The sequence below is a fragment of the Megalops cyprinoides genome, chromosome 13, assembly GCF_013368585.1.
Source record: "Megalops cyprinoides isolate fMegCyp1 chromosome 13, fMegCyp1.pri, whole genome shotgun sequence".
NCBI lineage: Eukaryota > Metazoa > Chordata > Actinopteri > Elopiformes > Megalopidae > Megalops > Megalops cyprinoides.
This window is the reverse complement of record NC_050595.1, coordinates 2638866-2666347: the sequence shown is the minus strand read 5'-3', so window position 1 is coordinate 2666347 and position 27482 is coordinate 2638866. Positions and strand designations below refer to the sequence as shown.

General features: G+C 45.7%; 4 protein-coding genes across 5 annotated transcripts; 1 reads left to right on the top strand and 3 right to left on the bottom strand.

Moving 5' to 3' along the window:
• Positions 1–920: 920 nt before the first annotated feature.
• Positions 921–5881, bottom strand: slc7a6os (solute carrier family 7 member 6 opposite strand). The gene is made up of 5 exons (XM_036543874.1): positions 5524–5881; positions 3750–4073; positions 2138–2344; positions 1537–1672; positions 921–1404 (listed from the first exon to the last, which is right to left on the bottom strand). Exons 1-5 carry the CDS (start codon positions 5713–5715, stop codon positions 1277–1279), a joined length of 987 nt encoding a protein of 328 aa, XP_036399767.1. The 5' UTR covers positions 5716–5881; the 3' UTR covers positions 921–1276.
• A 649-nt stretch (positions 5882–6530) lies between these two features.
• zpd (zona pellucida glycoprotein d) lies at positions 6531–9362 on the top strand. The gene is made up of 8 exons (XM_036544193.1): positions 6531–6537; positions 6659–6766; positions 6899–7107; positions 7329–7486; positions 8153–8395; positions 8522–8699; positions 8795–8900; positions 9133–9362. The coding sequence occupies exons 1-8, from the start codon at positions 6531–6533 to the stop codon at positions 9252–9254; spliced, it is 1131 nt and encodes a 376-aa protein (XP_036400086.1). The 3' UTR covers positions 9255–9362.
• A 132-nt stretch (positions 9363–9494) lies between these two features.
• LOC118788478 (adhesion G-protein coupled receptor G1-like) lies at positions 9495–18211 on the bottom strand. 2 transcript variants are annotated; one of them, XM_036544490.1, is made up of 13 exons: positions 18078–18211; positions 17600–17660; positions 15339–15444; positions 14798–14926; positions 14398–14508; positions 13740–13797; positions 13492–13583; positions 13246–13320; positions 13017–13135; positions 11953–12224; positions 11415–11511; positions 10661–10950; positions 9495–9950 (listed from the first exon to the last, which is right to left on the bottom strand). In XM_036544490.1, the coding sequence occupies exons 1-13, from the start codon at positions 18136–18138 to the stop codon at positions 9838–9840; spliced, it is 1584 nt and encodes a 527-aa protein (XP_036400383.1). In that variant the 5' UTR covers positions 18139–18211; the 3' UTR covers positions 9495–9837. The 2 variants fall into 2 exon arrangements, with proteins under 2 accessions (XP_036400383.1, XP_036400384.1); XM_036544491.1 differs by lacking the exon at positions 13246–13320.
• A 2400-nt stretch (positions 18212–20611) lies between these two features.
• LOC118788415 (adhesion G-protein coupled receptor G2-like) lies at positions 20612–27481 on the bottom strand. Its single transcript, XM_036544398.1, has 11 exons — positions 27414–27481; positions 27075–27246; positions 26793–26946; positions 26178–26300; positions 25696–25976; positions 25153–25259; positions 24797–24915; positions 23622–23890; positions 23036–23138; positions 22194–22474; positions 20612–21047 (listed from the first exon to the last, which is right to left on the bottom strand). The coding sequence occupies exons 6-11, from the start codon at positions 25174–25176 to the stop codon at positions 20941–20943; spliced, it is 903 nt and encodes a 300-aa protein (XP_036400291.1). The 5' UTR covers positions 25177–25259; positions 25696–25976; positions 26178–26300; positions 26793–26946; positions 27075–27246; positions 27414–27481; the 3' UTR covers positions 20612–20940.
• Position 27482: the final 1 nt, after the last annotated feature.

Sequence of the window (27482 nt, the reverse complement as noted above, 5' to 3'; positions counted from 1 at the left end):
TTTTGTTTCGTGATACGGTGTGCCGCTTACATCCTTTCCTTCACGCTGCTAGGAGACAGTCTCAGTGGGCGTGAACACCAGCTACCCGGTCACGTGTGTAAACACTGTCACGCTGCCTCGCAGCCACGTGGTCCAGGCAGCCCTCTGCTGACAGTGAGGTAAAATCCGTGCTCTTTTCAGCAACTGCAATTCTCCATGCCTTCGGCCACCCGGGCCTTGCTATTACATGCAGTGCGGCCATTATTGTATTGTACTCTGCCTCACTTGTGGATAAAAGCTTCAACCAGATGAATAAATGCAAACGTAAATGTAAATGTCATTAAATCACACCTGTTTAGGTCGGAATTTTATGAACGGTTGATTCTTAAAGGTAGTATTAAAATATCCATGAATGGAAATGGAAATTTACGATTTCATCGTTTTCCACGTTCAATTGGGAAATGCCTTTAGAAAAAAAAGTTCCATATTTGAATAAATTAATGGTAAGTATGTCATACAGACCTTTATGCCTAAAAATTAAATTAATATGACTCGCTGTTTGCTATTTGTCACTGATAAGCACTGGTGCGTAAGCTCCAATGTCCGAACTAAATCCTTTCAAACATCAAATAATTTGACTACCACTGTCTGATCACAAAATTATGCCTTTGCACACCATAGGGTATTTGAAAAGTCAGAAAGTTGTCCTATTAAGTACAATTTCCAGTATGGCTGCATTCAGCATGGTTTTGTCAGGGTATGAGGGGCATTACACAAGATCTGGGAGCTCTCATTGTGTTTGTTTTTTAATCATTTTAATTTTACAGTCAATTTTTCCTGTTATCCAATAAAAGCAAGGACAATGACAGCAAGCTTCAGAGTAAATTTTAATTGAAAGCTTTATGTACACATATATATATTTACAGTCTTTTTTTCCCCATTTTAACCCCCTTCAGCCACCACACAGCCAATCAGAGCATTTGTCACTCAAGCACAACCAATTACAACCTTTCCCAGGAAGCCTGGTATTATGTTTGAACTCAACACAACACACACACAAAGAAATACTTCACACCTACACATATGCATACAGAATCAAACTCAGTCCACACAAATTCACTTTACACTAAGATGCACGCACACACATTCAACATTTACACATGGTGAAATAACCTCGATCTAAGCACGTACACACACACACACACACACACACACACACACACACACACACAGGGGCTAAATTTGTCCCCTGCAGACCTGGTGGTCTCACAATTTCCACTAGCAACATGCCAAACTGTCAGTCTGAATTGAAACCCCCAGCTTCTTCATCATTGTCATCATCATCCTCGCCGTACTCCCTCATGACGTCTCTTTGGTACCTCTCCCATGTCCTCCGAGGAAAGCCCTGCTCGTCCTCCCGGTACCCTGCAATGCAACACACCTGCCAGGTTAGAACCTCTGGAAAGACAGGCTCATGCTGGTGAACCACTGGAGAGACATCATTACGGGTGCCGGCTGCTAGAGAGGTTAGCCTCTGGTGATCTGTGATGTGCGTACCTAGGTAGCGTTCCTCCCAATCCTCGTCCTCCTCGCTGCCTTCCTCGTCTGGGTAATCGTTCCTCCAGTTCCCTTCCTCGTTCTCATCATCCTCATCCTCGTACACCTCTTCCTCTCTGGGGTCCTCGTCTGGCACCTGAAACCATAACCCGCCCACCCCGTTACTCCCAGGTAAGCTCACAGGGCAGCTTCTTCACGTGGCAAACACATGCAGACAAACCCGCGTCACAGAGGACCCTCACCATTCGCAGTTTCGCCTATCTGTGTCAGGTCAAAAAGTGCCCTGCCAACACCTCAACTTCCGCATTCCTTTGATGTACTACAACTGTTTACTTTGTTATTGAGTAAATGCACATATCAATCTCTTTTCTGCGTTATTATGTGGCATTGAGTTATCCGAGGTGAGGGATTCCTGTCCCGCTAGCAATGTGCGAAAGGGCGTGAGATCAGGAACGAGATGCGTAGGCTTCCGTGTGCATGAGGGCCTATCACAGACTGGAAACGGTCTGCTCTCCGGCTTGTTCCACAGTGCTACTGGCGTGTGTTAGAATCAAGGGCGAGTAAGCTGATCCTGGGTCAGCTGTCACGGGTTTCCACTCACCAGCTCACACTCCTGCATGTAGGGTCTGACAGACAGGATGTCCTGGATCCAGCCGGGGGTCACAGTCTCCTGGTAGTAAAGGTCATACACGTAGTCGTCCTCCTTCTCCCTGTGCTCGGAGCCCACGCCATCCCCCGACACGCTCAGCTTCTCTCGGATCAGCTTCACCGAGTTACACAGGATCGTTTCCGGGTCAGAGGTCACAGACTGCGTAAAGTAAAACACGTAAGAACAGTGCTGAGAAATTGTATCCCATGAAACAACACAGGACAGCCTGCCAAGACAGACCCGAGTGCCATTACAAGACTCAACATGAAACTGTCACAATTATTTTTCAAGCACTCCAATGAGGAAATCATTATTATGTCATCATAAGTGTGTTTTTAATAGTAGTAAAAAATTAATGGGCTGTACTTGCATGACAGAGGTTTACTCTTATAATATGCAGTTTAGGAAAAGCAACCCCCTGACCAGTACAGGTCTTCCTTTCCACCAACATTTTGAATAACTTTTTGGTTCTTTTCTATGAAACCAACCATTATCAGGCACACATCTTCTTGGGGCCTCATCTTGTGCAATCTCCAAGGGTCATTTCTTCTCTTTCCTGAACTGCTGAGGCTTTTTCTGAGTAAGTGCTACACCCATGTTTTTTGAGCAGCACAGAGAGCCCTTTTAAGAGGAGCTTCTGCAGCACACAGCAGAGTAATGACAGCATTAAGTACACAGCAATGCACTGTGGGAAGAGGTGTACAGCTGGCTTGTAGGTCACCAGAGGTTTTTACCCCATACCATGAACAGGCATCTGCCACCGCCCATTATCCACTGCCTCCACCAGATGGCATCACTGATGGTTGTGTATGCCTATCTATGAGCTCAGAGAACTTGACTGACATGACCAGTAAGACCTTGTAATAGGATGGGTTCTTAGTGAAGCAGTCACCTCGTCATGGAATGGGAGAACAGGGTTCATCTCCCTGTTCCAGCAGTGAACCCCATCGTTTGCCCCAGAGTATCAGGCTACAGCATCACGGCATATATGCAGAAACCAGAACTTCTAATACCACATGCAAATCAAACCCAGGTGGAGCCAGTTTACAGCACAACACTTCCTTGGTAGTCACAGAAAAAAAAACTTGCTAACCACAATATACAGGAGACCCAAAAAAAAGAAGATCAGCGGCCATATGGACCCAATTTACCCTCAGCCTGAGCCATTTTAAAACCAAAGTGCTGTTTCCATTTCCCCTGGTTACAGTGACACTGTGACTATGAATCTATTACAGATCAGGGGACCATGATACTGAGCATGCTCTGTGGCTGTAACCCCGATTCCTTCGCCACACAAAGCTTCTGCTGCTTAGTTTTGAAGATCCAACACTAGCATGTGACCAGTCTCCTGCCAGCAGCAATCACAGCAAAGACAAGCTTCCACCCTACACCACAGTGCTGCTATACTATGCCATACTGCTACCATTCCACAACATACTGCTGCCGTTCTACACTATAATGCTACCACTCTACAGTCCCATAATCTCAAATACCAAGGCTCTTAGGGGTCAAGATCTGAAACATCCACCTGGGCCACACGTGGGTGCAAGACTGTCCGATTTACCGGGATAGAGGTTTTCTCCTCCTCTTCCTCCTGCACGATGTCGAACACCTGCACATCATGGAGGATGGACTCATCACAGGTGTCTGTCTGTCCATTCCCCCGGGCCTCCTTCCTCTTCTCCCCCCTCTCCCGGCCCCCGGAGTCCAGGCGGAGCCCGGCCCGCTGGCTGGACAGGATCCGGTACCGCTCCTCCCGCCTGGCGGTCCACTTGGCGCTGCGCAGATCCCCCATGATCCTCTGGGAGCTGCCAACGGACGGGCGCAGGGCGTGGGCGACTCGCGGGCGTGTTAGGGCCTCGCGGACGTGTGTCTGTACCGGAGCATCCTGAGAACAGACACAGGCAAGGGCATCCCGAAATATCCACCCTCTTCTGCGAGCGTTTATGTTCATTCACCCATTTCACTTTACGGCTTAGCATCACATTGTTGTCATTTAGCAGATGCGCTTATCCAGTTCGACTTACACAGGTGAAAATTGTGCTCATTTACACAGCTGGATATTTACTGAAGCAATTATGAGTTGAGTACCTTGTTCGAGGGTACAACAGCAGTGCCCCAGTGGGGAATCAAGCCTTCAACCTTTTGGTTATGGGCCCTGCTCCTTACCACTACAACACACTGTTACCCATCTGTAATACCTTCCATTAAGATGTGTGCAAATTAATCTAGGGCTCTCAACTATTAATCTGAAACGATCAAAAGTTGGTCTTTTTAAATGTTTGCTCAGAAATTTTGATCGCAGTGTGACACAAACACTACGTCATACATGACGGTGCTTCTGTATCGGTAACAACCTGGTAGTGAAATAATCGTGGATTCTGATATGTATTTTTGTAACATGCTTTCGTCCCGTTTCCATCTCCACTAACAGCAACTATCCGTGGGAATCCGACGAGGTATGTCGTTAAATGCTCAGCTAATTAAAAAAAAAACTAACAATGTTTTAGAACACCCAATATCTAGCTATCTACCCAAATGATAAGGGATAACTAGCTAAAAACACGATACCTTGAATTAATATCCACCAGCAGTAATATAGCAAAAAACTAACATGTCTACTGCCCCAGAGACACTCGTTCCCAAACTAAATACTTTTGCTATTATCTCACCTCATTCATACAGACAGAGTTAGCATAAAATGTCATATTGCCACACAAAAATGGCCAAACGTGGATTATTTTCACTTTCATACTTCTGAAAAAAAATACAGGGCCAAGTTACACAAGACAATTCTGGAAACATCTGGTAGATTTAATAGTGATGTTTACGGTGACATGGCCTTATTTTGATCTCAAATATTTTAATGGAAAACGTATTTTTCGCACGTTTATACTGATTCCTAATACCAAGTAGGCCCTGCGTGTTTGTAACGGGCGTTTCTGAGTGCTGAAAGCGCTTTTTTGTGTTTATCTTCATTTAAAACCATCATAACGGAGATACTGTGTGTTGGCCTGCTAACTGGAACCCAGTAAAGACATTTGTAGGGGAACGCACTGTCGCCTTGGCAGGATAATCTGCTGGCTGGCCTGTTAAGGATGAAAACTGCGTTGTTTGGATTAGCTAACTAACTACCTTTCTGGAAATAATTAAGCGGTACACTCAGCTAGTGATGCCTTATTAGAAACTAGTGGTGTCGTTAAAAGTGTACCAGGGAGTCGGCGACTGCAGCACTAAATATCCCCTCCGATTTTACTTGTCTTCATACTGGAAAAGGGTGCCCTCAAGGGCGGCATGTCCGCTCACGCAACACCGAGGCTTAACAATGGGGCCCATACCTGCGATGCCACAGTTGCGACGAGTTTAAAGACCGTGTTCTCGATTTCCCCATCGACGGGCTCTGGTGCAGGTTCGCCCGCTGGCTGTGCTGTCGGCTCCGGTCGGATCCGTTTACAGGCCAGCAAAAGCGCATCGGCAGGGTCCGTACCCCGCTTTCTTTTCACCCGGAGAATTGTGGAACTAGGCTCCATGTTTTAGGTTCGTTCTTGCCGCTTGAAGCTCGTCTAAGTTAGCCGCTCGGAGTAATTTCTGCCCTAGACAGCAGACCTAAGAACAGCTTGCCAAACCCCGATCGTATCCCCAACCATTTAGTATAAATTGTTCAAGCTGATCCAGGATCAGGTACTGAGGGCAAAAAGCAATTGCACCTTACGCAAGCTGCACGGTAGGGGCGGTTCTTCAGGACGGACCGCCCACAAGTTTCTCATCGAATACAACGCGTCGCCTATGATTGGTCCATTCTCATTATTCTGGGAGACCATTGGCTCAGTGGCAGCGCGCAGATCCACCACGAAACCACATTGCTTTGACTTCAACTTCAACAGCTGTTTTTCATACAAATTAATCGCAAAGAATCCGCCGAGGCCAACGGGTGTATATAATTGTTAACTACGTTAAACATCGCCCTTTAGGCCTGGAACGTGTTGCCACCTGAAGTAAAACTAAAAAAGTTAGCTAAAATGGAATGAAATCACAATATAAGTTTATTGTTATAGAAAAATATATAGTACTAAGAAAATTACCTGTAGAACAGAATAAATACGATTAAATAGGCCACTGGTCAACAATGGCTTCCCAAACTTCGAAGGTGTGTGTGTGTAAGCGAGTGTAGAACGTGTGTCTGGTTTACTTAAAACACATCTACATTGTAAAGGTTTGTGTAAGTTAGGCCAATTAACTTTTCCTATACTGAATTTCATACACCAACGCGGTGGCGTTGGATTGTTTCACTTTCAGGTGTGTATAACCCTGTTAATAGTGTTTTTCAACGCTTGTGAACGCGCACATGGTAAGTAACTAGCTGAAGAACCCCTTTTTGTTTGTTTGATTGCCGTTTTCAGGCGTTTGTATTGTGTTGATGTTTAGCTGTTACGGAAGAGCCACCTCAGGGCCAACTCGCTTTTTTTTTCTTAGGAACGTGCAACGTTACCCATTGCACTGATTATAACACTTGCCGGCTGTCCGCGGACAGTCGCACCTGCAAATGCGCACCCGGGTATTACGGAGATCTGTGTGATAAAGGTAAATGTAATCTCTGCCGCCACTTTTCTGGTTGTATAAAATTCACACATTTCAAATTTGGTTCCAGCGCCTTGCTAACGTCTCTTTAGAACTGCATCGAAATGTAATGTCTCATTTTCTCTTGTTTTAAAGTTGCAACTTCGCTTGTTACGTGTGGCAAAGACTACATGACCATTATGGTGATCGAGGACTTCTTTAATTATTACAACGTGAAGATGGAGTCCCTTCACCTTGGAAACAAGACCTGCCGTGCGCGACAAGAGACTGTCGATGGCGTCTCTTACTACATAGTACGAACGTCAAAGCAGCAATACGCTTACTGCGGAGGAAAGCCCTTGCAAGTTAGTGAGACCTCCGTGTACTTTGTGTGGTGAGCATGACTCATGACAACTATATGGAAAATCCGACAGTCTGTACTTTTGAAATGTTTTATGACTTAAGTCACCAGGGGTTTTCCACGTGGAAACTATTATCATACAGTTATGCGCAGTCCGCGCTATGATGCAGACTTAAACCGTGTGTTATAATCACATAAACAAAATATTTTCCCCCGCCCCCACAGAACAACATCACTCATGTCGAGTACGCCCTGACGTTGGTGTCCTCTCCTGAGGTTGAAGGGTACATCCTGAGGGACCCGACAATTCGAATCGAGTACAAATGCGTTTACCCCTACATCCGACACATTAGTCTGCCCTTTCCCATCATTCCTTTGTCAAGGTAAGCTGGAGCTTTGTGCGATTGGCTCCAACACACAGTGCAGTTTGGCCAACCGGGAGTAATATATTTACTCACGCTTTGATTAAAACATTGGGTGCGTTTTTCAGTTTTCCAACTGTACATTCATTTTGGAGTTCAGTTAGGGCCAGCTTTAGCTCCTCCATGGAAAGGAAGCTGGCTGGCATTGGCCTAACAAAATCTCCAACTGACAAAAAGAGAATGTGGTGGTGTGACTCAAGAGATCAGACACCACCGCCTAAGATGGTTTAGTCATTTTCTGAAGTTGCAACCAGACGGCATGCCCAAGGTTGCTTTAAAATGCACTCACTCTGGTGAAAGAGGAGGATGTCCCAAGACCACTTGACAGAGGACCATTGAGCAGGAACTGAAAGAAACAAATCTGTCATGGGGAGAGGCTTGTTGCAAAAGACAAGCAGAGGTAGAAGAATTTGGGAATGCCTTCTGAACCACAAGGAGCAAAGAGGATGAATAATAATGATTCTTTGCATTGCTTGTTGGGACCAGATGAAAGCTGAGGTGGGCCTGGCCCACCTAGCCCCCACTACAGAAAGGGTGCCTGTGCTTACAGCTCAACAAATTCAACTTTGAACAAATACAATGTAAAGAAAAAAAAAAAATTAAAGCAACCGTTTCTTCTCCGTTCAGCGAAGTGCTGATGTGGGTGAACGAGGTGGAGGCCACCGTTGAGATGCTGCTGTATACAGATGAGACCTACAGTGAGGCTTTCTCCAGCGCCCCGGTGCTGCACCTCCGAGATAAAGTGTACGTGGAGCTGCGGGTCACGGAGCCAGAGGACTACTTCCACCTCGGCATCAACGAGTGCTGGGCCACCCAGTCCCCCACACCCAACAAGACCGAGGGCTCCTCATACACCCTGCTTCTCAACGGGTAAGGACGACCCCTCTGGGTTAGCGTTGGCAAACGGCTGCAGGTTTCCCCGACTCATTGTGCAGGCGCTTCAGGTGTGACTGAAAGGAGCGTAGCATCCCTGCCTCACAGGCACCTCCATTGCAGGTGCATCAAAGATGACACAGTCCAATTCCTGAATGGGACGGGGCTGCCAGAGGGCCAGAACAGCTCCGTGGTCCGGTACAGTTTCGACATGTTCCGCTTCGTCATCCAGCCGCACGACCTCTACCTGCACTGTACTGTGCGGCTGTGTCCGCCTGAGGAGTTCGAGCTCTGTGTCCCTGTAAGTAAAGGCACCCCTTCCATTTCCTGCCACAAACCCCCCCCCCCCCCCCGGTGATGCATCATGGGTAAATTTGACCTCTTATGCTCTTCCAGGAGTGTAAAGCCATTACCAAACGGGAGGTGGTGACCGAAGACCAGGTGGAAGGACTGCTAACATACGGACCAATCAGACTGGAATCTCCAAACAGACCAGAATCTAGTAAGAAATGATTTATTTTAGGGAAGTGGTTGGGCAGAAAAGATTAATGCGATGGTGTACTCTTTCTTGTCTCGGTTAAAGTCAATTAACAGTAATGACTTATGATTTGGTTGTACACTGAGGCATTATCAAAATAATGACCATTTCTGAAATCTACCATTTCATGTTAGAGAGGTTTGCTCTTCAGGCATCTGTAATATTATGTTACTAACCAATCCCTCTCCTGTTTTAGATGTGTTGCTGACCCTGGCACTTCCTGTGAGTGGGATATGGGTCATGGGCATCTTCCTGTTCATTCTGGTGGCCTTTGCCAAGGGCAGTAACAAGCGAATGGCAAGACTTTCAAGCAACTGACTCCTGCAGCCAAATAAATTTTACAATATTATACATCCACTTTTCCTTTTGGTCAAGTAACAATACCGCAGTAAAGATCCTCTGTATTTAAGGGGGGGAAAAACAACTTGTTCCTCTTGGTGATGCAGCTGCAAGTGTAAAATGAAGGAAATTAAATTGTTTCACTGTTTATCTAAATGCACTGCATTTTATTTTGGTAACATCTGTAAAGTAAAGCAATTTACATTTTGACTGGTTCTGTCCCTGCATATGAAATAAAATTTCATTTTGCAGAATTCTCCAGTTGCCTCTGGTTCTAGAGGAGAAGTACTGTAGCCATCTGCTAGCAAGGGGCTAGAGATTTAAAAGTCAGGCTGCACAGAGCAGAAGATCTTGATTTAATGGTTTCATCTTGAATTTTGTAAAGCTGATCAGGTCAGTCCACTGGGCAAAAATTTGCTAACAGTTTGTTGATAGTGAATGAAAACAAGGCATGAAGGAATATCTGTTAAGACAGTCTGAAACGAAGTGAGGAATTGCTCATTAGGGTAAACTGTGCCCCCCCACCCCCAAAAAGACAGAGGGGGTGTTGGGATGGTATTGATCAACTGTTGAAGCTGGTCTCCATCTTCTGTGTGGTGGGATCAGACCCTGCAGAGCTCTCCTCTGAGTGTGGCTGGCAGGTGAGTGTGAGGAACCAGAGGAACACAAACACACCTGCAGGATCACAAGACAACTTTAGTTAGAGAGAATTTGCCCAAGAGAGGCTGATTAAGATGAGACAACATGGCTCAACGTTGTAACATCATAGCATAAACCATATATCAGATGTCCGGGCTTAATGCATTTTAACATCCATTTAAAGTGGTGGGTCATGTTAGTGACAGATTTGGGTTTCAAAATGATCCCCTGAGATTCCCGATACAGAATGTCGGAATTTCTTGATTCTTGACCCACTGTCTGATTGGCTCTCTTAAACTTTGACTCAGCAGGTGACATCATAGAAGACTGAGATGGAATGAGACTATACAGGACAGGGTTATCACATCAACTCGGCTGTGCTCTAAGGACTCGAGCACTTGTTTGGTCAACAAGCAAGGACGTCCTATTGAAATTGTGCGAGGGATCACTAAATAGCAATTAGATGACAACGAAATTAAAATCAAGTTTTGGCAACAGTATAGCATACTGGTTAAGGGGCAGGACTCGTAATTGAAAGGTTGCCAGTTCAATGCTGGGGCATTGCTGCTGTACCCCCAATTGCCTCAGTAAATATCCAATAAATATCTATCTGTATAAATGGATAACATTGTAAAAAAAAAATACTAACCGATATAAGTCGCTCTGGATAAGAGTGTCTGCTAAATGCCAATAGAGTTTAGAGTCCGATGGTGTAGAGAGAGTCCATGGAGTGGAGGGACACTGACCTTGGAAGCCGTTGAGTATGGTGAAGACATAGACGCCAGCGAGCGAAAGAGGGCCGTAGGTGGCGAAGGCCGTCCCCCAGGGCACCCCCAGAATGCAGCCGATCCCCAGAACTGTGACGCAGCTCCTCCACATCTTCATCCTCCTGCTCTCCTTGTACCGCGAAGGGTGGTTTCTCACCCTCCACAGCTTCACCATGGTCACGCCCAGCATGGCCGCGCTGAAGAGGAACACCAGGCCCAGGTAGCCGCTGACCGTGATGTACTGCGCGGTCCTCCCCGTAATCCAGCATCTGCACGCCACACGTGAGAGGAAGGAACATGCGGACCACAAGTGGACCGGGTCAGTGAGATCCAGTCAGGAGTCAGAGGACCAGTCGAATTGCCCACTGGTCCCATTCTGGTCATCCTGGTGTAATTCATGCTGGTGGGTGGAAATTATCACTTGAGTCATACAAATTCGTTATTAACAAGCCGTACGTTTAAGATAACTTTAACCAATAGGCAACCAATTTATCAACTGTGAAGAGAGTTTCCTTTCTCTCAGGATTACAAGGAAAACATATTCATGTCAGACTGTCAATGGATTTTTTCCTATTTCTATATTCAAATGTGTGGGTGTATATAAACCTCATCAGGATGTTAATAAATACAAGTAAATCGCCTGTGTGCTGTCTCTGTGTTTATGAGCTGTGTGCTCTGTGTCACTGAGCTCGGGCGTGTCTCTGCGCTCAGACACAGGGGGAAGGAGACTCACATGCTGGCTGTGGCATTGCTGTCCTGGATAATGTGGAGCTTGTCGCTGCTGTACACCCCAGCGAGGGCACAGGCAATTACTGTCACCATAGGAACACCTGGAGGGCACAGGGAGGGTTAAGGCGGCGTCCCCACAGCTGTGGGCATGTAAGCAGTGACGCTATACACTGGTCTATTCCTGTTTACGCCTTGGAGTGGCCAAGTCAGGTGAGCGGAGGCAAAGAAGAAAGTGTGTCTGAAGCCCAGGAGCTAGCATACCTGCAGTGTTTTGCAGGTGTAGTTTTGGATAATTCATAACTCATACAACAATAACAATAATAGTTGTTGATTGTTATGATACCAATATAGGTTTTATTCTCTGTGGCAGTCACTTTTCCTATTCTCATTGTTAAGCGCACATCTCCACAAGGTGGCCAAGAAGTGAGAACTGAAAATGTTAAACAATGAACATTAAGCAAGTATCACTCATGACCCCAGCATACCATACCCCAACTCTGAGCAGGTGTCTCCTTACACGGACAATCAAAGGGAGAACTCACCCCAACCCACAAGTCCCAGCTTGAGCAGGTATCTGCTGATGTAGATGTTGAAGACGCGGACCAGCAGCAGGTAGAGGTGGAAGCCCTCGATGGCGAACCAGGTGAGGGTCGTGAGGAGGGAGTAGTGGAGCAGCAGGCCGGCGGCGAGGCAAACAGCACCCCCTGTTGCCAGCTTCGCCCACCACACGCTCAGCAGGAAGAGGAGATGCAGCAGAAACAGAGCCGCCGTCAGGTTGCAGTGTATCCACATCGACGGCTCACACTTGCCCTTCCTGTAAGAAGGCCGCAATGACGGATTCACACGCTGTCACATGGTTTTCACCACAGATTATCTACACTTTCAGCAAACTGCCTCTGCTAAACCACTGCTGTTTTTAGGGGAGGGGTAATGAATTATCTGATTCTGAAACTCTCAGTAAACGGTAAACTCTAAACGCTACACACTACAAGAGATTACAATCATTGCGCCAGTCTTGACGCCTTATTATCTGGGGTTGAACAAGCCACCAAATGAAAGGGTGAAATACAAATCACAAGCATTTTATAGTCCTTCATCGGTGCTTTTCAGGGTGAACCAGTGTAATTCAGTTGATGCCCAACTGATCATTATATTCCAAAATTTGTATTCTATGGGGTGGCAATGGCTCCCTGACAAATACAAAAGCCACAAAAGCATAAAATAAGGATATTTAATTCTATCCAACATGTGTGATTTATTTTCATTATGTATCAATTATTGTTGTTTTCACTTATATACATTCATGCACCTTTTTTAGAACATTTTAAACAAATACCGCAGAGTGCACAACATCATTGAAACAGTAAGCTATCCTGAGGTTAACAGTCTCACATATATCACATCTGTATCGCATGCTGGTTGTGGGTTGTCAGCTAGCCTTTCTGAGGGCAGCGGCCAAGGCCAGCGCAAATGAATGCGCAGCAGTTCCAGAATGCACAGCAGTTCCAGAATGAGCAGCAGTTCCAGACGGACTTGCTGGATCTGCGTGTCAGTGCATGAAGAAGTGCATTCCTTCTCAGTGAGTTTATTTCACGGGAAGCCTTACCTCAGACACAGATGCATGATTAAGGCTGAGATAGTGCAGAGGAGGGACAGCCCGCTGCCCACGCTGCTGATGATGGACAGAGCCTGAGCGTTGGCGGGGTCTACGGATACGTCAGGGTTCTTCCCCCAAGGGAAATCAGGAAGGACAAGGCACACAAAGGTCAACTATTAAGAGTCCATTTCATAAACTGTAAGATTCACCTACTCTATAACATTGCTTAAGGTCACACCTGAGGGAAACAATGGTAACTCCTCTCTATAGTATCACTGTGTGTTGTGTCGATTTTCAAGGATAGGATGGGAACCTGTGGCCAGAAACAGGAAGTGCAGGAATTACCAGTAATATAGTAATATGCCCAGTAATATTTTTTTACATATATGAAAGATGGATTTGCACAGGCTGATATGAATGTGTGTGTGCGCGTGATTTACTGCGGACCTAGAACGGTGCTCTGAGGTTCACACAGTTTACTCACAATCAGCACAGCAAAGAAGCTCAAGTGGTCGCAGCTGCAGACGAAGCGCTGGCCGGTTCTGCCTGTTGTGCAACCCTTTGTACTCCACCGACCTAAACATATGACAGAATAAGCCAAACAGGAAGTGAAAGCCGTCTAGATCAGTTCCAGCGAGGCTCAGAATGATTCCTCCTTCCGAAACGCGTCAAAGCGAGAGGCGCCAGTGTGTAAAGGGACACGGTGACGAAAAGGAGGGGCTCTGTCAGGACCTGCGCCGATGCGGTCTTCGGGTTCCTCCCAGAACACACAGCGTCCTCCCGTCAGGTTCTGAAATGCAAAGATTTCTGGTTAAATCCCGAACGAGCTCTTGACTGAGAGATGTCCTGCACAAGCATGTTAATTCAGCTTTTTCTGTGTGCGTGTGTATGGGTGTGTGTCTGCCTATGTGTGCCCATGTGAGAGCATGTCTGTGGTGTGTTTGTGTGCATGTGTGTGTAAAACAGGTGTAAAAGCCATACTGCTATTTATGTTTAACACACAAAAAAAACACACAAGTAATTACGTATACAGCATAGACTTTCCTTTTCTCACTCACTCACTCACTCCATACACTCACTTACTTTGGAACGGTGCATTTTGATTTCTAATTGCTTTAAGTTAATCAAAAAAATAAAATAAATGTGGCCATCGTAGGAGCGTCTGAGCATCTGTTCACGCGGCCCTGGATAACCAACCAATCATACCACCACCACGTACAACAACAGCAACTACTGAACATCGTAGACCAACAACGTGGACTCGCCACGAAGAAGAAGAATAAAAAAAATTATATTTCATCAAGGAGAAAATAAATACTTAATTTTTGTTGGAATTATATCCTGAATTTCCATGTCTGCAAATGCTCACCTGGTTGCTGCAGATGCTTACCTGGTTGCCGTGCCTGAAGGAGATGTTCACGGGCCTGGGGAGGTTCCTCACAGGCTGGGTCCCAACCATCACGCCCAGAACTGCGCCCCCCATCACCTTATGTGTCTCACTCTGGGTGCACAGCACGCGCGTGTTAGCGTTTGTATGCAGCATTAGCGTATCTGACACTCACATGCTGCACAAGCAACACAGACCTCTGCACACCTCATTTGTAGTTGGGAATCCAACTACCTAAGGCCTCTCAAAACTAAATGCCAAAAAGGTCCATATCAAGTGACGTGATTGATCAATTGATTGACAGATTGTAAACTGGGATATTAATTAAATAATTATGTTGTGCATGGCTTATGAAAACTGCACTTAAAAGCACAGACAAAAACACGGTGTGCGCCAGCCATACTTTAGCCTGGAAAAGACTGCTGTTGAACACTGTCACGGCCACTTGGGTGCTCCTGTTGACACGCAAACGCTTTCCCAGGGCCTCTCTGGGGATGTGGATGACATGCCCCTCCCGAGTTTCATCCTCTACCTAATAAAACAAGAACATGTCAAAGGCGTGCTCACAACTCTGCTGGCTCTTTTCGCCACCTAGTGGTAAAACAAGTTACTGCTGCTACATTGGAAGGAGCCATTCCCTGCTGAATGAGTGAGTGAGTGAGTGAGTGAGTGAGTGTGTGGGCAAGAGATTAATGAGTGAATGAATGAATGAGCAGGCGAGATGTTGAGTGCATGAACAAGCGAGTGAAGGAGTGAGTGAATTAATGTAATAGCTGACTGAGTGAGTGAAACAGTGAATGAGTGAGGCAGTGTGACTGTGGGTGAGCAAGTGAGATAGTCAGCGAGTAAATGAGTGAGTGAGGGCATGACATAGTGAGTGGATGAGTGAGACAGAAACACACATTTGTTGACTGACTAGCACCAGGGTCTTCTGCATATCTTACATCGTCATACGAGTGAGAGTCCCACAGGTAGAAATTCAAGATTTCATCAGTCCTCCTCCTCCGAGATGCTCTATTGTGGCATGTAGTTATGAAACTGTCATAGCACCTGCCAACACAATCACACACTCAGATTAGTTCCCTTCGTATTTGCTAAGCTCTCACTCCTCTACAGGCAAACCCAGAGAGGCTTACCATTTTCACCTTATCCATTTACACAGCTGGAGGCTCACTGAGGACTGAGGGCTGGGTAAGGTTAACTGAACCACGAGTATGCCAGCAGTGCAGTGTACCTATTGAGCACAGTAAAGAGTCTTGCTCCCCTCCTTTACCTCACAATGCCAATGCATGTCTTTAGTTTACTTAAAGACTTATCTTTTAGTGGACCATTTTAACAACCTGCTTTAACTGTTACAGATCCACCGCTGCTCCTGAGTTAAAGTGTAATGTCTTTGATAAACAGAGGCGCAAAGAGATAAATACACTATATGGCCAAAAGTATGTGGACACCTGACCATCACACCTATATGAGCTTATTGGACATCTCATTCCAAAACCATGGGCATTAATATGGAGTTGCCCCCCCCCTCCCCCCTTTGCAGCCTTCTGGGAAGGCTTTCCACAAGATTTTGGAGTGTGTCTGTGGGAATTTGTGGCCATTCAGCCAAAAGAGCATTTGTGAGGTCAGGCACTGATGTTGGACGAGAAGGCCTGGCTCACAATCAGCGTACTAATTCATCCCAAAGGCGTTCAATGGGGTTGAGGTCAGGGCTCTGTGCAGGCCACTGGATTTCCTCCACACCAAACTCATCAAACCATGTCTTTATGGACGTTGCTTTGTACAGAGGGGCACAGTCATGCTGGAACAGGAAAGGGTCTTCCCCAAACTGTTACCACAAAGTTGGAAGCATACAATTGTCTAAAATGTTTTTGAATTAATGGCATTAATGTTAACCTTCACTGGAACTAAGGGACCTAGCCCAAACCCTAAAAAACAGCCCCAGACCATTATCCCTCCTCCACCAAACTTTACAGTAGGCAATGTGCATTCCAGTAGGCAGTGCTCTCCTGGCATACACTAAACCCAGATTTGTCCGTCAGACTGCCAGATTGAAGCACAATTCATCAATCCAGAGAACGCATTTCCACTGCTCCAGAGTCCAATGGCGGCGTGCTTTGCACCACTCCAGCCGTCGCTTGGCATTGCGCATAGTGATGTTGGGCTTGTGTGCAGCTGCTCGGCCATGGAAGCCCATTTCATGAAGCTCCCGACACACAGTTCTTGTGCTGATGTTGCAGCCAAAGACAGTTTGCAACTCTGAAGTGAGTGATTCAACAGAAGATTCAACAGGCGGTTTTTATGTGCTATGCGCTTCAGCACTTGGCAGCTCTGCTCTGCAAGTTTGCGTGGAGTACCGCTTTGTGGCTGAGCTGTTGTTGCACTTAGACACTTGTTGCACCTAGACACTTCCACTTGACAATAATTGCACTTACAGTTGACTGGGGCAGATCTAGCACGAACTGACTTGTGGCAATGATGGCATCCTATGACAGTGCCACGTTTAAAGTCACTGAGCTCTCCAGTATGACCCATTCTACTTCCAAGGTTTGTCTATGGAGATTGCATGGTTATGTGCTTGATTTTATGCACCTGTTAACAATCGGTGGGGCTGAAACACCTGAACTCAATAATTAGGAGGGATGTCCACATTTTTGCCACATAGTGTAGATAGCCTTCTACCAAAATATATTTTTTCAATTATTGTGAAACAAGACACTGTTCCATGTGTACATGATTAAACTTCTGAATCATGATTATCACCCTTTTCCCACAGCCCTTTACAGCTAATAACATTATTCAGTTTCACAATTATGTAAATTATGTAAATAAATGACAATTATGTAAATAAATGATTTACAGAAGTCAAACTTACACCTCTACTGACATCTTTCACTCAGACATTTTCCATCAATTTCTTCTTTTGTTCTGCTGACAGCACTGATCTTAAAATAGTTTCTGCAGTCCACTTTATTTATACCTTTTAAAAGCCTCAACTAAATCTTCCCTCACTACTTCTTTCCAGACTAAAAAATGAGAGTCTTGACAGTCTCACTTCGTAACTTACATGTTTGATACCAGGTCATTAAGAGATACATGTATCATTTCATCAGAAACACATTTATTTTTCTGCCTTATAACACAGTCATATACAATATGCATAACCAGGATGCTGTTGTCCTTTTTTCGTTAGTGAAATTGTTACCTGGTCCACGGAATCGTGTTGTTCTTTCGACATTCGTTCAGAACTTCCTGACAGATGATTTCTGAAAATGCAGACCGTTGCAATGTGTCAAATGAAAAAAGATGACACTCACTTGTCTCTTTTTTTTTTTTACTTGTATCGGTTCTGTCTATGTTTAAATCCTTTATTTGTTAGTACGTGAACCGATTCATTCATTTTTTGTTGAGTCTAAAACTAGCAGATTCGACATGGGATACCCCTTACAAAAATGTCTGTCTGCCACATGTTCGTTACACTGACACATACAAATAAGTTACACGATTTTATAAAGCAGGGGAACATAATTGTGCCTACATACATTCAATGAATCTTAAAGACTAAGACGTCGGTTTGCTGTACTCTTCAGCAGCAACTAATGCGGCACAATGGAGAAAAAAACCATCGCCTTGACATGACTGAGAAATGCTGGCCCCGAACGATTTATCGGATCAAAGCTTACCTGCCTGGCTCATTGTTCCGGCAATGAGCACGAAAAGCAGCAGACACTGAACGTTCTCCATTTCACATGTTACTTCACCATAAACGCGTAGGAAATGTCCTGAACGTTTATATCATTTTTCGTCCCCTGGTGTCTTTCCGTTAGTCATAGCAACTTCTCTGTGACTCAGCGTATGCCCACCCCCCACCCCCCACCCCCCACACCCCACCGGCCGTCGACTGCGATCAAGCTGGCAGAGGAAGTTCAAAAATGAAAACAAAACACCCTTTCAAACTGTGTCCTAGGCTTTGTGGCATATACGCGAACTCTCGGAGTACAGGGCTTCTGCGCGAGTTTCCACAGTTATGCAAAATATTTGCATATTCATTCAGTCATGTAGCAGACTCATAAACACTGAAACTAACAAGACGTTTTACAGGTTCGGCTAAGAGCATAGACAATCCTAAACTGCAAGTGTCATAATCTGATAGTAGGGGGCATTATATATAGACGTCATATTAAGTCCAACGTTACGCGACGTTCCAGAATTTGTTTGGCGATTTGTCGCCCATATTTTTGTTGACTCAAACAGAGGATATGGAATATGGAAAATGTGCGGTACACCACCACAGATCATCCCAGCACGCTCGAGGCCCCCTACCGTGAAAAAGGGTGACAGTGTCAGGTGACAGGCAACGGTAATCCCTAAACCGTTGTCTTCCTTGGTAGTAAATGACAGCATCCCGTTTTAACACTGAAGTACATAAAGCTTGCCAAACTGTCGCAGCCGTTCAACAGCGGTTACGTTATTTTATTCTTGCAGCATATAATAAATGTTCTTTATTATAGGGTTGTGCAGCGCCCCGACAGAGTGCTGTAATAAAAGAACATTTATTTTATTTACTGAAGCTTCAGGGCAAAGAGGAGGCTAAAGACGAAATTTATTGGATCAGAAACGGGAGAAAAAATGGTCAGATAATTTTGTAACGCGCCCAAAGAACAAAGATGATTCACGATAAAAAAAAAAGTCTCCTTAAATTATAGAATTTTAATAGATGTTATTTTACAATTTAAGTCAAAATCCACACATACTTTACTCAACTCGACAGCACTTTTTATGGTATGCACCTGGACACACAATTACCACTACAATGGAGCAAAGATAGATCAGGCAGAAAAGTAAGGCTTCCAGGCACCAGTTCACTTCATCGTGATCAGCTGATTGTTTCCACATCCAATCATCTAAAGCCCAGTGCTACGGGCACAGATATTCTGTATTATGATCAGGTGTTCACGTCCTGTGCCCCGTTGGTCCTCCATATTGGAAGATCCAGTTGGTAACAGGCGAGTCCACCAAAGATATCCTATTTATTATACCCAGATACTCAACTCCTGTATTCCTCCCGTTCCTCATCTAGGAGCTTCTATTTCATAGCAGGAGGTTACTTTGTGCTCCTCCTCTGATGATGGATGTCCTGTTTCAGACTGTGCACCATCAATAATGTTTATAATTACCCAGCAAACCAAAACACCTAACAGCTACAAACATGGCAATGGCAAAGCTTTCACCGTGAAGCACACTAAGAGAAATATCTGGTTAATATATATAGAAAATCTGTGCTTTGGGCTTCCAATGGACACATGTTGAGTTGCACTGAAGAGCACATTTGAAGACTAAGCTCATGTTATTCACATGTTTAAATGTCCAGTTCAGTTTGGTTTCCCCAGCTCACAAGTTCTCCTGGCTGGTGAATTGTTACAGCGCACATTCTTATTACACAGAAGCTGATAACAATCTGAGGATCTCTTGTAAACCTGAAACTGTACATGTCAGAATCTACTCTTGCTCATTCAAGCCCACAGGTATCTAGTATTGCTTGTTTCATCTAAAACGTGCCTTCCTCCCATACAATGTGCTTTGAACAAAATCTCCCAAAATCTTGACTGTTACGTTTGTAAACATCCACAAATTTGAGTAACTTTTCCAATAAATTTACTGTCAGTCAGATGGAGGAGTCAGTGTACCACACTGCAGTAGACATACCACACAAGGAACTTGACAGCTTGTTTATGTTACTATTTTCCCATGGGTACGTTCTATGGCTTGTCTCAGTGGTCACAGAACTGTTGGGCTTTGGAGATGCGACAGCCCATGTGATTTGCACACGCAAGCCACTCCAACAGACGTGACACAGCTGCCAGCCCTCACCTAACCACTACTAAAAAAGAGAAGTCACAGTTTCGCCTTTGGCCAGACAATAGCAGACTGCACCTACAGACGAGAGAAGAGGAAACAGTGCTGTAGGAGAAGACTGGGTGACTGACGGGTGTTAGCGTCTCTCCCTGCAGGGAGGAAGGGAAATAGGCGGGCAGGAAGAAATATCCCTCAGCAGAATTTCCCCCACGTAATTGATTGAATTTTATTTGTTTGATATTTATTTTTTCTCGTTGTCTGGGAATGACAGCTGTCCCCATGGTTAACGCTTGGAGGAGGTGAGGTGGCTGCTGGCTGGAGCTGCAGCTATTCTCACCACCAGGCAGCAGACTGGGGGGGGGGGGGGGGGTTACTGCCCTCTTTTGTCCCTCTTTTATGTAATTTCTTATATATTGAGGTTTTGTTGCTGATTGCAATTTTTTGTAATTTAGGGTTAGGGTTGTGGTTAGGGTTAGTTTTTCGTTTTCATAATAATAGAGATATTGCCTTCCACGCGCTGTGTCACATCATGCGCGTGTCCCGGACTTTCTACGATATTTCACGGTGTGTCGTCTAACACGCTCTGTGTTTGTGCGGTGGAAGTGGCTGTGGACGGTGAGTGTCCGCTGAGTGGCAGGGGGTGAAGGTGGACGTGCGCTGTGCCAGCGAGCTCAGTCCTGGGCCGGGGTTCTACTTGGGCTTGACTGTAGAGACCAGTGTCCCCGCGGATGTGGCGAGGGCCGCGTTCCTCTTCTCCTTCCGAGCGGTTCCACAGATCCACAGAAAGATTAAGAACCCTGAGGAGGGGAGGGGAAGAAAGATAAATGATCTATGATATGTTTCAGCAGGCCTATCTATGCACAATTTGTGTCAAGATGTTTTTACATACTGACACTGATCATGCAGAGAGCATGATTGAACATCCTTCATAAATACATACACACACACCCATATACTGTACATATGTACGTTCATACATACATATGTACGTACAAACATTCATACATACATGTGTACATACATACACAGTACCAGTCAAAAGTTTGGACATACCTACAATGACCAAAAATGTGTTTAGTTCAAAATGTCTTTGAATGTATGTTTCCCATTATCTTAATCAGGTGTGTCCAAACTTTGACTGGTACTGTACATACGTACATTCCTACATACATACATACACACATACAGTACATACATGCATACACACATACAGTACATACATGCATAAACACATACAGTACATACATGCATACACACATACAGTACATACATGCATACACACATACAGTACATACATACATACACACATACAGTACATACATGCATACACACATACAGTACATACATGCATAAACACATACAGTACATACATGCATACACACATACAGTACATACATGCATATACACATACAGTACATACATGCATACACACATACAGTACATACATGCATACACACACTTCCCCCAGACAAGCCTGCACTGGCTGCACTGCACCTTGACTGTCAGTATAGACATTTTTCAGCTGCTGTCCCTCCAGCTGTGGGAGGTGTTGTCTGTGCTACTCCTGAAAGGAAACTTATCTACCCCATCCAATCCTTTAAAATTTGGAATTATTCTAGAAAATCTTTAAAAGTGCCGTGCCCTTATGTCTTTGGATTTTTCACATTTAAGGAGAAAGTGCATCTCTCTCTTTCTCTTTCTCGCTCTCTTTCTCTCCTTCTCGTGCTCTCTCTCTCTCCCTCTCTCTCTTTCTCTCCTTCTCTCTCTCTGTCCCTCTTCACTCTCTCTCTCTCCCTCTCTTTCTCTCTCCCTCCCCTCCTTCTCTCTCTGTCTCTTCACTCTCTCTCCCTCCCCTTTCCTCTCTCTTTCGCTCTCTCCCTCTTCTCTCACTCTCTCCCTGAGGCCGTGCAGGTGGGGTCTATGCAGCCGCAGGTGCGCGGTACCTTGCAGAGAGTTGAAGATGCTGAACAGGTAGAGCACGGGGATGGTGAGGACTCCGTAGCTGAGGAAGGCCAGGCCCCAGGTGGTCCCCAGCAGGCAGGTAAGTCCCAGCACGGTGCAGGTGTCCTTCCACGGCACCATCATGGCACTCTTCCTCCCAAACTTCCTCAGCTGGCAGATCCTGGCGCTCACCGTCAGCAGGATGCCGTTGTTGAAGAGGAAGACGATGCAGAAGTAGGAGACGTTCAACCCGTAGAAGAAATGAACATCCATGATCCAGCAGCTGGGGTCAAGGAAGAGTGTTCTTACAGTTTAGCCAAATGAGCCCCCCACTGTCCTTCCATACCCCTTGTCTTGAGTTGTGTATTTGGAATGTTCTGAGTTGCCTCTGATCAGTTTAGTCAGCTTTCTTTCTACTGGCGGCCACCCGTGCCGGTCGCTTGATTTGTATGACATCATGTAAGAAAGTTCTGGATGCTGGGCTTGTATATAGAGGTCAGGTTTTCACTCGAACACCAGGTGTCAAAAATCTGTTCTTGAGTTTGCTAAACTAAATATATGGTCAGCTGCTTACAGAGAAGAAGATACACTAATCACTTGAGGGTTGCTGGTTCAATGCAATAGGCAAGTGAACCATCAGTGTATTTACACAACTTTGGAATAAACACATCTAATATGGCAACTCAACCCAAAAGCTGGAAGTGTGTAGGCAGCCTTAGTTTCACTTCTTGTTTTAGCAATCCAAAAACCAGGGATTTCAGCACTCTCAAGAGGACAAAAAAGCAAAATCTGCATTGGGGTCACAACTCCTTCTTGTCCAATCACGTCACGAGGGCTTACTTACAGTGAACTGGTTGAGTTCTCCAGATTTAGTTCCACGGGGCCGTAAAACTGGTTTGATTTGTACGTGGTGGCGATTGAGACTCCGACAATGACAGCTGGTATACCTGGACAAACGAGCAAATGGATAAGCACAAACTGATCTGGGGGTCAGCTGTAGCTCTGCATTGTTGTTGGAAACACGGGCAGGTGTTCAGCCATCCAGGGTAAATTTAATGTCTGGTGTACAGTGGTGGAGGATACTAGAAAATGTGTGTGATTGGTGATATAATGTCAGAGATAAGACAGGAGTTTTGTGATAGCACTGAGTTTGGTGTGGTTGGTTAGCTGCTGGGTTGCGTGCTGAAGAGGAGAGTACAGTCCTAATGTCATGTTGGTGTTCTCATCTTGGCCATGTAGAGGTGGAGGTTCACAGGAGGGTGTGTGACTGTCTAGAGTTTGACTGTCTATGGTCAGAGGTTGTGTGGACGTTGTGTGAATGCTGTGTGGATGTTGTGTGGACGTTGTGTGGATGTTGTGTGGGTGTTTTGCGGTTGTCCTCAGCTGGGGAATGTAGCGGCACGGTAGTGTCACACGGTCGCCCTTCTCACCCCAGCCGACGGCCGAGAGCTTGGCGATGTAGTGGCGGAAGTAGGTGTTGAACACCCTGATGATCAGCAGGTAAAGGTGCAGGGCCTCGATGGCCATCCAGGTGAAGCTGCAGAGCAGGCTGTAGTGCATCATGGTTGCAATGAAGAGACACAGCGCCCGCACCTGCATGCTGGCCAGCCACTCATTCAGCAGGAGGCTGAGGTTCAGCAGGTACAGGGCACCGCTGAGGGACACGTGGATGGTCACGGAGTGGTCCCTCGAGGGGCTCCTGAAAGAGAGAGAGAGAGAGAGAGAGACAGAGGGAGACGGAGGGAGACAGGGAGAGAGAGAGAGAGAGAGAGAGAGAGAGAGAGACAGAGGGGGAGGGAGACAGAGAGAGAGAGAGAGAGAGAGAGAGAGAGACAGAGGGAGACGGAGGGAGACAGGGAGAGAGAGAGAGAGAGAGAGAGAGAGAGAGAGAGAGAGAGAGACAGAGGGGGAGGGAGACAGAGAGAGAGAGAGAGAGACAGAGGGAGACGGAGGGAGACAGAGAGAGAGAGAGAGAGATAGAGCAGGTAGAGGACCAAGGTGATGGTGAGTGCTTATGGTGATGGAGTTGTGCTTAACAAGGGCAGGGGCAAGGCAGGTGATGTTCAACCCTCTGAAAAATGTTTTCTCTGTGATCCAGAATCTGAGGTCAGAAAAACAGATTTTATTGGTTAATGAAAGCTCTCTCTAAAAGCCCTCTCTTGCTGAGTTCTGAATGTTTAGAGAGTCGCCACTGCTTGGTAGAAAGAATCAGGAGATGGGTATGGAACAGGAGGGGACTTCATGGAAGCCTTAGAGCAAATATATAATAATATGATGATATGATGTTCAGTGAAGGAGGAGTTAACACAGACTCAATGGTGAAGGGGTGGAGCCATAGTCAGATGGGGAGGGGCTACCACAGCCTCTGCGAGTGAGGGGTGGAGCCAGGCTGAATGAGGGCGGGGAGGACCTGTGAATGTGAAGGAGTGGGGCTGTGTCCCAAGCCCACCCTGCCTACTCCCGACCCGAATAACCGAATGGGCCGCCTCAGTCAGCAAACGGTAGTTACAGGGCTTAGTCAGAAACACCTGGAAAGGGGTATGTCCATGTTCAGAGAGGGGGCTGGGGCTGTGTTCAGAGACAAACTGATGTGCAGGTCACTAACCTGATGATAAAGTAGGTGAGGATGGAGATGGCAGTAAAGAAAGCTGACAGACCAGAGCCAATGTAGCTTATGATAGACAAGATCTTCCAGGTGTCCTTGTCAATATTTTTTGCCGGGACCTTAGGGAGAGCAGGAGAGAGAGACAGAAACACATAGGACCTGTGGTTATTTTAATGTTTTTTTTTTCTGTTTCATTTCCTGTTTGTTCTTCAGCACATACTGTGACCTTGTCATTCCCACAGAGTCAATTTAATTGCACTAAAAACTGAACTGAGAAAGAGGGACAGTTTAGAGTTACACTGAGTGACCAATCATTCTCGTGTACTGATTAATTGACCGATCAATCGGATGCACACCAAGAGTACAGCAAAAGGGGTCATGTGGTCACAGCTGCACTCCACGGTGTCATTCAGATCCTTCACCCTGGTGGTGTTGCATCCTTCATTGCTCCAGGTTCCATTTCCTGTGGCAAATGAACAAAATGTTGTTAGAAAGTTGTGCGTGCCTCAAGACTGTCTCCACAAATATTGTGAGAATGTTGTGTGTGTCTCAAGACTGCATCCATAAACATTGCGAGAATGTTGTGTGTCTCAGGGCTACATCCGTAGCATCTGCGTTAGCCTTTAGAGGGAGACCTTTAAACACAAACCCCAGAGCATGAACAGCATGGATATGCTGCACAGTGTGATATACGTCACCACTGAATTGCCAACATTGCATCAAGTGTAAAATAGTGACGGAGAAGACTTCACATTGACTGAGCTCACGGGCGCTCCCTGCTGGTGTCCTACAGATTCATATCAAAGTGACATTTCTGGCGATTGTCAAGGAGCACTAATATTTTTTTTTTTTTTTCCATCAGGCAGATCGTGTTGAGACGTCAGCTGAAAAATACTCACCCCACTCATTGTAAAACTGACACTCCTGGGTGTAGTTTTCCTGTGAAAAGACACAAAATGATGATTGGCGATGGGTTGGAGCTAAGCTTGATGACCACAGAACACAGGGAGAAAATGCTGAAACTGATAAAACGGCAGAAACACGCAGTGACACTTGCTGGCCCTGTTGTCTGGGTCAGCTTGAACTGCATCCGAAGGGGACTCTTCAAGTCTCTGATGGGGTCTTCTTCCACTAGCTCCACTCGAATCAGTAAACTCCAAGGTCGCCTCGCACCCTTGCTCTGTCATGAGAATTAGATATTGGTGTTGTGGGTGGGGTGCATCTGATCCTCTTTTATTGTTGACAAATTGATAAAAGATAAATGAATTTTCACACAGCGTGAACACAAGCCCCTGTCTTTGTGATTCCTCATTCATGAGACCCAGATATGCATATGAAAATGTTACTGGATACTAGGATACAAAATCAGGAGGAAGAGTACCATGAACTGTTCAGGTGATTTGTACAGCACCACGCCTACTTTCCTCTTTTCCTCTGAGATGTTCTGGAAGACCACAGTAGGTATCCAGATTTGCGGTGTGTACTGCGTTTCTTCATACGTGAGCTGCAGGAAAGTTGCATTTGGTAAAATATTATAAACCGGCCAGTATCTAGATGAAACTCTACTTCGATCTCTCATCTATTCATGCCAGAGCCAACAGAAAGCATGCCCCTACCACAGTACTCCTGGATTGGAATGCAATTTGTCACTTTAATGGCTAATTACAATTACAAACTTCACCACACTGCTGCTCTGACCACTGCTGCACACCGCTGCTCTGACCAATGCTCCACACTGCTGCCCTGACCACTGCTCCACACCGCTGCTCTGACCACCGCTCCACACTGCTGCCCTGACCACCGCTCCACACTGCTGCTCTGACCACTGCTCCACACTGCTGCCCTGACCACTGCTCCACACCGCTGCTCTGACCACTGCTCCACACTGCTGCTCTGATCACTGCTCCACACTGCTGCTCTGACCACTGCTCCACATGCCTGCCCAGATACATCATAAATCATTTACAGTTCCTGCAGAGTGAGGAAAAAGTCCTACCATAGGAGCTGTGAGGTTAATGGAGCCGTCAGTCTGATCCAGAGCGGTTAAGTTTATCTTTGCCGCTGTGACCGCTAAATCCGTCAGATTGTAAATGACACTCTTCCCCTCAAAAGGCACATCTATCAGCTGCTTTATCATCACCCGCTCCAAACTGCAGGACACAAGATTGACACAGATACACAGCTTAGCACTCTCTGCGCACTTAGCTTCATTACATTTTTTTTTTTAAAAAGGCAAAGATGACTGCCCATTGTTTGAAGTAATCCAGTCAGTACTCACTTTATAAACACTGGCTTTATGACTGTGTTCATGAACAAATCGGGGCACATGCTTTTCATGATCAAAACCCATTTCAGGTCTTCGGGTCCTGTCAGTTTTGTATTCCACTGCTTCTCCAGTAGTTTCTTAATTGTTCCTTCGTTACAAGAGATGATTTGACACTCTGATTCCCCTAGGGTAATTCGCAGCATAAAAATGTGCCAGTTAGGTATGATTCCGGTCAGTGTTCTGTCAGTCTACTTACTGTTAAAATTACTTTGTGACATAATGTAAGGAATATACAGATTAAACAGTGGAATTTGTTCAACCAAAAAGTGAAAATAGTGAAAGGATGCTTACCAAACGTGACATTGTATTCATACTCTCCAATACCAGTAATGTCACCTGTTAAGTTAGTGACATTCACAG